We start from the raw sequence: 10,944 nt of genomic DNA on the forward strand, positions 1-10,944 counted from the left end.
TATATTTTTTAAAATCCTATCACTTACTTGCATTTGAAATGTTTTCGTATGTGTATTTAGTAAATGCTGCAGCTACAGTGCACATATTCTGTGTAGCCTACAGCGACTAAATCATTCATTTGTCACCTTCACGGAGCCATGTAAACTAATATCTCTTGCTCTGGTTTCCACTCCCAAAACACCTCGTCCATGGAGATGGACACGCATTTAACAAAATTACCCCTAAATTGGTGGTTGTCTTGCCTATCAATCCTGTTTGATTTATATCCACTATCATATCTCAGTGTAAATGCTGTGCCTTTACTGTTGTCACACTGTAAATGGGTAGGATTTGTTGAAACCTGTCCTCTTGCAACACTGCTATGCTTTTGGTGCAGAAAACAATCAAAATAGGTAATGACTGAAGTTTTATTTATTGATAAATGTCATCTCTTAGTTGGTTTGTTTGACTTATTTATAGGTGTCTCCATGCAGATGTTTAGTGTGAATGTGAGTTTAAGGCATTGACCACACCTTCATTATAAACTAAACTGTGTGTGTGTGTGTGTGTGTGTGTGTGTGTGTGTGTGTGTGTGTGTGTGTGTGTGTGTGTGTGTGTGTGTGTGTGCGTGTGTGTGTGTGCGTGTGTGTGTGTTACCTGCCATAGAGGATACATTGATAATGGTGCCTCCTTCCTTGCCGTACTCTTTACTCATGTGTTCCAGTGCTAAGTAGGTTCCATTAATCACAGAGGTCTGGAAAGATAAAGAGACAACATTTCAGGTAAAAGAAATAATGTTCTAAGAGTGATGTGGTTTCAATCCACATGATAGTATTAAACGCTTGAATGTAATGGACATTTACCGTTCACTTGTCTTGCTACGTTACATCTCTAACTGGATGTCATGGCATTGCATTTTTTTCTGATTATTTTTGGGCATTTTGGCCTTTAATTGATAGGACAGTCAGACAGGAAAGGGGAGAGAAAGGGGGAAGACATGCAGCAAAGGGCTTCAGGTAGGAATCAAAACCTGGGCAGCTGTGGTAAAGACTGAGCCTTGGTACATGGGGCACATGCTCTACCTGCAATACTGTTTTTAAACAGCTTAAGAACTCTTCATTGTTTTGCCTTTAGAGTCATGGGGTTATGAGAGCTGCTTCCACTAATGGAGGTTTAGCTGCCAGCTGAAATTCTACTTGTACTTAGTACATTTTATTGTAGGGCCTTAGGCTTGGTATGGCAGAGGGGGGAGGCCCTCTGATGTAATGGAGGAGTTGGAACAGCCCATTGTTGAACTCTGAGAGGCCTGAGCTGGGGTCTTTTAAGGACAATTTGGCCTCTGGTTTGATAGTGGAAGCATTACACATTATTAGCAGAACAATCTGTCCCACAGTGCTGCTAAAGGTGGATTAAAAGTTCATATAAGATATCATCAACTACATGTTATTTTAGTAGTTTTAGTTAACTATTGAACCCAGCAGACTCCAGACAAAATACTTTAATTCCCCAATGCACTTCTTATGCACATTAATGCAAGGGGAAACATTGGAACTAGGCAGCTAGGCAAGGCAAGGCAGATTTATTTGTATAGCACATTTCAGCAACAGGGCAATTCAAAGTGCTTTTTAACTAATCTCATATTAAAAAGAAAGTTGTGTCTCTCAAACTTGACAACCAAAACCATCGCTCAGTAAACACAAGCTTTCTTCCGGATGACGTCATCACGCTCACTCCTGCAACTCGTCTTGACGTCAGAGCCCCGTTTAACACATTCTCCAGTTTGAAGACAGCAAAGAGAAAAGCACCAGAAACAACAAAAAGTATCATCAACAGAAGGGACGTTTGGAGGGGCCATTAATCTAATTTGGAAAAAAGGCACCATAAATAATATTTATGTATATATACTGTATATATACTGTAAAGAACAATTACAACATGACTACAGCTAGTAAGAGTATTTTACTCAACAAGAATATTTGATATACATAAAATAATAACATCCCATGGGCCCACCACCTGTGGGAGGAACCGCTGGGGTCGGGTGCGCTGCCACACGGGGGGCAGTGAAGGTCAGGGGCCTCGACGGACCAGACCCAGGCAGCAGACGCTGGCTCTGGGGACGTGGAATGTCACCTCTCTGTGGGGGAAGGAGCCGGAACTGGTGCGGGAGGTGGAGCGCTACCGGTTAGATCTGGTGGGGCTTACCTCTACGCACAGTCTCGGTTCTGGAACCATACTCCTGGATAGGGGTTGGACTCTTTTCTTCTCCGGAGTTGCCCAGGGTGTGAGGTGCCGGGCGGGTGTGGGGATACTCACAAGCCCCCGGCTGAGCGCCGCTACGTTGGAGTTTACCCCGGTGGACGAGAGGGGGCATTGAACCCGAGTGGTCAATGTTCAAAGTTTCCATTGCTGAAGCTGCGGCGAGGAGCATCTTAGGGTCTTAGGTGCCTCAAGGGGCAGTAACCCACGAACACTGTGGTGGTCAGGGAAGCCGTCGGACTGAAGAAGGAGTATTTCCGGGATATGTTATCCCAGAGGACGTCAGAGGCAGTTGCAGGGTACCGAAGGGCTGCAGCCTCTGCCGTGAAAGAGGCAAAGCAGCGGGTGTGGGAGAAGTTTGGAGAAGACATGGAGAAGGACTTTCGGTCGGCACAAAGGTGCTTCTGGAAAACCATTCCCCACCTCAGGAGGGGGAAGCAGGGAACCATCCAAGCTGTGTACAGTAAGGATGGGACGCTGTTGACCTCAACTGAGGAGGTAATAGGGCGGTGGAAGGAGCACTTTGAGGAACTCCTGAATCTGACTATGTTAGAGGATGATGGGGGATTGTTGTCAATTTCCCAGGCGGAAGTCACTGATGTAGTCAAACAACTCCACAGTGGCAAAGCCCCTGGGATTGATGAGATCCGTCCAGAAATGCTCAAGGCTCTGGGTGTGTCTTGGTTGACACGCCTCTTCAACATTGCGTGGAAGTCTGGGACAGTGCCAAAGGAGTGGCAGACCAGGGGGGACCAGAGGGTGTGTGCCAATTACAGGGGTATCACACTTCTCAGCCTCCCTGGTAAAGTATACTCCAAGGTGCTGGAAAGGAGGGTTCGGCCGATAGTCGACCTCAGATTGAAGAGGAACAATGTGGATTCCGTCCTGGTTGTGGAACGATGGACCAGATCTTTACCAGAAGATCTGGTATATATATATATATATATATATATATATATATATATATATTAGGGCTGTCAAAATTAACGCGTTAATATTTGCGTTAATTTTTTAATATTTAACTCGTTAAAAAAAATTAACGAAATTAACGCAGCTGTGTTTGTTTACTTCATGTGGCGGCTGAGAAACGTAATACGTCTCCATAAGAGCAGGCGGCGCTACTCTAGGAGGGATTTACCTGAATGAAGTAGGCCTACGGGCCAGTCAAGAGTTGAAACATGGACCAGTAAGATCCCAAAAGAGAAAAAAGATGATGTGTTAGAATCCAGAAATGAATGAGCACGGGCTATAACGGGACCGAGTACTAGTTCCGACATGTTGTCTCGTCAGGAGAGATGCGCCACCGGTAAGCTGTTGTTTCGCTACATAGAGCTGCAGTTTAAGTTTGATTTGTCTGTTCGCGACTCGCTGTGCTGCCGATATGTAACGCGTCGTCGATTTGTTTGCTTGATAACTGTTACGTTGGTCACGCTGATAAAACCTTATTTGCAGTCTGATGTTTAACGCTGTCGACTTCGATAGTATCCGTGACTATATTCCAGTAAATGTTTGAAATTGGTGCGTCCTCACTGGTACACAAGCTACTTCCTGGTTGCGGTGCTGGAAGGGAAATGTAGTCAATCGCTTTACATTGGTAATGGATTGCTGTGCACAGCGCTCGCTATCTAAAACTACACTCAATGTTTTCACTTTAGGCCAACATACACCTTTGTGGTTTTGGGTTACTGGTTTCATGTGTAACATTGATATTGATATTGATGTGCATTTCTGTGTTTAGATATATGTGCTTTGCTTTGTCATTCAGATTAAACACTATGTATATTATAATATTTATGATATTAAGTACTGCCTAGATTGTAATTTATATTCTATATATATATATATATATATATATATATATATACACATACACAAACAGACATTTGTATATTATTCAGAATATGGTATATTAGGTATGTGGCTAATATTGGGGGTGGTGACAAAAATCTGCTCTCAAGTCGGACAGTTTCTAGCCGTTTCAGCAGGACTAAATAAGCCAAATTGTTGCTGCTGTTGTTCTGAAAGATATTAAACATTCTGAACTTAGCAGAACCTTTCCTTGTTTGTTTTCTCTTCATATTTGCAAAGTTAAGTGATTTAGCATTTAAATATCCATTACTACAAGCTTCTCAATTTAAAAACGTGATTAATCGCAATTAACTACAGCAAATTGTGCGATTAATTAGTTAATTTTTTTTAATCGATTGACAGCCCTAATATATATATATATATATATATATATATATGGTGTACAAGTACAAGTACAAAAAGTTTATATCTCATGAACGGCTCATCCGATTTATACTAAATTTGATGGGTACCATCTCGGGCCAATCCTGAGGCCAAGCCTAGAATGGGGTACCGAAGGGTCAAAGTGGGCGTGGCCTATGGGACACATGTCTAAATTGACCACTTACACTAATGTGAACAGCTTTAAATTTACAGGGTAGATGGTCAATGGGCCATGGACCACACCTACCAAAAATTACACATGTGGACCACTAGGTGGCGCTTTAATGGATTTTTGTCATTAACTCCCACAATACACATCGCACATTAGAAATTCTTACATCCACGTCTTCTTTGAATCAAGCTGAATTACCTGATATAGGCCACGCCCATTTCTGCGCAAACGTTTTTTCGCCAAATCGCGCAATGTGCAATACCAACTTTTTCGAACTCGTCCTAGGCCGTGCAACCGAAACCTGGTAGTTAGCATCTCCAGATGGATCTGACCAAAAGTTATTGAAGGAATTTTGCTACGTTAAACTATGCCAATTTGACGACCAAATTTTCCTAGCTAGCTACCACACACCTATCATATCATATCTCGGCCAAATTAAATGTTATCAGCAAATAACTTAATATCATTTTTCAACATCCCACTATGATGCTCTTTACCAATTTTGGCTAAGATCGGCCTTTAGGTGGCGCTATAAGCAACGTTTATTTGTTTTGGCCAAGAACTCAATGCATTTAAATGGGAAATTTGCAATTGTAATATCTTTGCCAACGTAAAAGCAATCAACACGAAACTTGTTCGGCATGCCATTCTGAGGCTCTTTACCAAATTTGGTGAAGATCGGCCATTAGGGGGCGCTATAGTCAACATATATCAATTTGGGCCTTTTAACGCCGTCTGAGGTCAAGCATGTTGTATACAACCCCAAACGGTACTTCTGATTCATAACTTTATAACTTCATAATTATAAATAGTCAAAGCGTAGGGTCTTTTGGAGCTAAAAGCTAACAGTTGCCCCTTTCTGCTGGTGTTTTCTTTGTCTTCCTACCCCTTACAGAAGGTTTTGCATCCAGCCTAGAAGTCGAGAGTTTTTCAGGTCTTTGTGAAATTAATCCATACTGTTACATCCAAGATTGATACACTGTGTGTAAGAAATGTTAATAGTTTGTCCTTTATGAGTTGTAATGTTCAATATGTTTATATTTGCACTGGATGACTCCAAATATATAAAACTGTAGATGTGTTGCTCGTTCAGCATGCCGCTCTGAGGATTTGTACCAAATTTGGCAAAGATCGGCCACTAGTGGGCGCTTTAATCAACATATAAGTGTTTTGCTCTGTTAATCAATGTTTATCTCCTAGCGTTACGTTTTGGTTTTTGCTTTCGCGTGCTCCCCTGGTGTTCTACAATAAACAAACTTCTTAACCTACCTGACAAAGTTTCTACAACTTTCACAGTGGACAAATGTAACTCTTTTCTCCCACTTTTTGAATCCAAAATCAAACACCATTCATATGCGCTGATACTGTGCAAATAAACATTGCAGTTGGTGCTAAGTGGAGAGTCCATCATAGTGTGATTGGTTATGTCGGTGGCATTGATTCTTAATTTCCCACGAAGCTGATCACGCCTATGTGTCAGTTAAACTTTTCATCTCCAATCCTATCTGTATTTGTGAGAAGTGGCACTGTCCTGATTTGAAAGCCTACTTTACGGCTTTATTATCGAGTTAATAGGCGCGTGTGTTCGTGGCGGCCGCTGTCCATTTCATAAGGTTTTGAAATGCAAACAACTTTTGACTACTTTTTTTTTTTACACGACGTGCGCCTGTGAGCACCCACGGAGGAAAACATCAATCGACGCCTATGACACCATTTACAACAACCTGACCACCTCCCCTGCTCTTTCAACCACCACACCTGCCGGTACCTCCACCCTCTGTCACTCTCTCATTTCTCTCTGCTGTCCCCTGTGGTCAGGGGGGTTAAGAAGTTTGTTTATAGTAGAGAATTGTTAAAGGTAGTCTGTATATGCACGGAGATGAACTGTTAACCAATACATTTGCAACGGCAGAGTACCCCAGACATCGTGCATCAAACCTCTCGATATTCACCAACGTTTCCCCCCCCCTACGTAATGCTTAGGGTCCCACATTGGCGCAGCTTCGCGGGTCATCGGGGGCGACTGGCGCGGCGACCTGGGGCGTCGGGGACGACTGGCATCGGAGGTGAATGGCATCGGAGGCTTGGTCCCGTCATAACTGCTTGCAGTTCTAGTTTGATTTAACTTTAGTAATGATTGGCATATTATCGCAGCCACCACAGCAAAAAAAATATAAAAAAAGAAAGAAAGAAAAGTTTATTTAGGCTCTTTCACCAGAGGGGCAGCTAAGCCAATCGGGGCAAACGGGCAGTTGCCCGGTCAACAATAGCCCGTACCTGTGCACGTCCCTGATCAACAGGAACAAATATCACCAGGCATCCTGCTGGCATCCCAATGCCCCTGGTACTTTTCACTCTGGCCAGGGCTCCTGACACTAGAATGCCAGAATTCATTACTCCGGATGCTATCATGGGCAGTCGATTCCCCCAATTGTTCACCGCTATATACGTTCATATCATCCTTGGCCTTTGAAATGGTATCCCAGAACAATTAATACAACCGTGGGCCATTAGTCCTCCGAATTGTTCCACCGCTACATTCGTTCAGATCATAACAATCTCAGCTCCACTCTTTCTTGTTTTAAGTAACTGGAGGTTTTAGGGATCCATTGTGCCCAGTTGCTTTGGCGGATTCCCTACCAAAGCCTCCCCACAACGCAGTCCACATCAAGTCAACTGGTGGCTACAAGCGACTTTATGTCTCGCATACCGGCGACTTCATTGCTCGCACTCTAATCATCATTCATTATTAAATTGTTCAAACGTATCTGGTTGATGATGTGGTCCTTTCTAGTAAATTGTATTTTGTTGTGGCTTGATTTATTTGTTGTGGTTTAAGTGGCCTATTAGCCAATGACATTTCTTAACTTAAGGACTGTCCATTCCTGACAGTCTCCTTTCTACCCGTGGGTAACGAGGTAACGGCTGCAGGTGTTAGCTTCTTTTAAAGCTGGCCTGGAGAGCCACATTTTTAATTATAAAAGCCTATCAGTAGCTTGTCTGTGGCTATGATGAGCAACGTGATGTGTGATCCGTCCCAAGTTCCAGAAAATAACTTTCCTCAGAGGAAACTCTCTACAGAATTCCCAAACTGTAATGACACGGCGAGCTGCTACGTGATTAAATGGGGTAAAAATGGTGACTGTGATAAACCATGATTGCCACAGCCTCTTATGCACCCACCTATGCCTTTTTCTAATCCCAACCCATGCCCAAGTGTGCAACAGGTGAGCCAAGGAAGCCAAAAGAGCATTTGGATCACTCCCGACGCATTTGGCAAAGCGCACCTGATCTGGCTATGCTGCTTCTTAATTACCATAGTTAGTTACACCTGGAAGCTGGTGGACAAAAACTCATTGTCCCCCCTATTCCAGACCCAGTGTCTGGAAATACAACACAATGGACAGATAAGGACATCGCTAGGTTAAATCTACGTGCATTTCAAATGTGATCTGTGGTGCAGCATGACACAATACGACACATCATCACCATCATCACTGCAGGTGGAATAATACACGGCAAGCAGTGTGTTTGGTGTGGTGAGGTTGATCCAATGTTGCAGAGTGAAGCAATGTTGTTCCTTAACAAAAGAAAACACTATTTCTTGTAAATTTGTGACATTAATCTCAGAGAATATCCAGGTTTTCCTCCCCGTAAATTTATGGCTTAAATCATAAAATTCTGGTAAAAGACAAGCGTTATTGTCGACTGTTCATGCACACAACTTTTGGTGGAAAAAGGTAGAGAGTAGTAAATGTGTGTGTGTGTGTGTGTGTGTGTGTGTGTGTGTGTGTGTGTGTGTGTGTGTGTGTGTGTGTGTGTGTGTGTGTGTGTGTGCGTGTTGATGGTAAAAAACTGTCTTGACTTGAAATCTTTTCATCTTACCAGGTTGACTTGTATGGTCTTCTCCCAGTTCTTTTCATTGTTGATGCCGGCGTTGTTGATAACAATGTCCAGACGACCAAACTGGTCTACAGTGCTCTGGAATGCATCTATTCCAGAGAAACAAAAAGCCATCAGTTAATGACGGAAGACATTGACACAGGATTGCATAAGAGCTGAAAAGCATGGCTTTTCATGGCTTGGCACCACACCCTCCTGGCTCCGATCTTACCTCACCAACAGACAAGAGTTTATCAACATCAACAACTGCACCCCCTCCACTGCTCTTCTGTAACAAGGCATCCCCCATGGTTCGGTGCTTGGTCCTCTCCTATTGATACTCTACATCCTGCCACTTGTAAATAAACGAAAACATGATCTCCACTTCCACCGCTAGGGTGATGATGTCCAGATCTACATTTACACCAAATTCATCACCACAGTTACCTCCTCCACTCAGACCGACTGCCTCACTATCCATTTATTAAACTTGGATGCAAACTAACTACCTCCAACTCAATTAAAATTAAAGTTGCAAGCAGTGTTGGACGGGCCCTCGCACCTCTCCGGGTGTCGGGATAACCAACGTGGTCCACATAGGGGTCAGAGCAAGCTGTCCCTAATGAAACAGGAACCCTCTGCTGAGTGCAATGGCCTGTCACACAAGATTCAACAAACGGTTCGTTAGTTATGAAAGTTATGACAGTTTTGCACACCTATTTATGAAACCTTAAAATATTAACTTTTCACAAGGCCTGATGTGTGTGCAAATTTTGGTGACTTTTTGAGTATGTTTAGGCCCTCATAAGGCGATTAATTGCACGTAGTAATAATTCCCTCAGTGCTCAGGCCCTAAGAAATCTGACATGATTATCATTGGCCCAAATCCATCACAAAAACACAACCACAACTTCAGTCCCTCTGTTAACAACTCCACCCTGTCTCCATCCCCGCACATCCTTGGTAGTCATTTTGGACATCACATCAACCAAATCACCAGAACTGCCTTCTTCCACATTAAAAATTCCGGCCATCACTCTGCAGGATCTCTGATCCTTTCATCAAGAATCAACTACTGCAACAGCATCCTCTATGGTTTATCTGCAAAAGCCTTAAATAAACTTTAAAGGTCCCATGGCATGAAAATTTTACTTTATGAGGTTTTTTAACATTAATATGAGTTCCCCCAGCCTGCCTATGGTTCCCCAGTGGTTAGAAATGGCGATAGTTGAAACCGAGCCCGGGGTATCCTGCTCTGCCTTTGAGAAAATGAAAGCTCAGATGGGCCGATCTGGAATCTTGCTCCTTATGAGGTCTCTGGGCCTGCTTTGCACGCCCAGAGAATTTGGCCCACCCATGAGAGAGAGACATCATGGCTTTCAAACGAGCAAAGTGGCAGTTGGTCAAGGCCACACCCCCACCCTCCACCTTGCCCCCCCTCTCTCCTCCTCAATAGCTACAGACAGAAATGGCACATCCTAAGTAAAGCTCATTGTGGGACTGGCTCTAGTGGCTGTGATTCTGCACCAAGACTGAATTTCGGGAAAGAGACTTCAGATACAGTATTAGGGGACCACTAAGGTCTATATAAAAGAGACTTCGGATACAGTATTAGGGGACCACTAAGGTCTATATAAAAGAGACTTCAGATACAGTATTAGGGGACCACTAAGGTCTATATAAAAGAGACTTCGGATACAGTATTAGGGGACCACTAAGGTCTATATAAAAGAGACTTCAGATACAGTATTAGGGGACCACTAAGATCTATATAAAAGCATCCAAAGAGTACCATGTCATGGGACTTGTAATACATCTAAAACTTTGCTGCTCACTCATCAAAACACCCCTCTTCAGATTAGCCTTCCAGCTACGGTAGTCTTACATATTATCTACTGATAATACTCAGAGGTGTATAAAGTACTAGAGACCCATACTTGAGTAAAAGTACAAGTGCTCTATCAAAAAAGTGACTTAAATAGAAGTTGAAGTGCTCTTTAAGTACCACACTTAAGTAGAAGTACTAAAGTATTCAACATTTTTTGTACTTAAGTTTTGCAAGTAGTTTATTTTAAAATCTACTACTCAAGTACTGAAAGTAAAAGTACAAGTATTGTGTTATTTAGTTATTAAAGAAAGCAGTCAAAAGTTTGAATATCATATTGTTTATATTATTTCAAATGTTTAGCCTCAGGCTGCAGCCAAAGGAATTAACAAATATTAAATATATTATATTAAAAATAACAAATATTAACAAATACTGAAATAAAATGTACAATTATCACACTGTGCAAGTAAAATGAACATCCTCTCCAGCACAGTAACGATTAAAGCCCCAAAAAACGTATCACACACAACAGTCGAAAGTTAGCAAGCTAGCATAATACAGATAAACTAGCAGCTTCACATCACAGGGTCA

General features: G+C 42.5%; 1 protein-coding gene across 1 annotated transcript in view; it reads right to left on the reverse strand.

Annotated features, from left to right (window-relative positions):
• hpgd (15-hydroxyprostaglandin dehydrogenase) overlaps positions 1-10,944 on the reverse strand; it is a 31,209-nt gene that overhangs the window by 16,618 nt on the left and 3,647 nt on the right. The window contains exons 3-4 of the mRNA XM_039811251.1: positions 8,529-8,635; positions 638-734 (exon numbers count right to left, since the gene is read on the reverse strand). Coding sequence (XP_039667185.1) covers positions 638-734; positions 8,529-8,635 — 204 coding nt within the window. The remainder of the gene's footprint in view (positions 1-637; positions 735-8,528; positions 8,636-10,944) is intronic.

Source organism: Perca fluviatilis, chromosome 1 (genome assembly GCF_010015445.1).
Source record: "Perca fluviatilis chromosome 1, GENO_Pfluv_1.0, whole genome shotgun sequence".
NCBI lineage: Eukaryota > Metazoa > Chordata > Actinopteri > Perciformes > Percidae > Perca > Perca fluviatilis.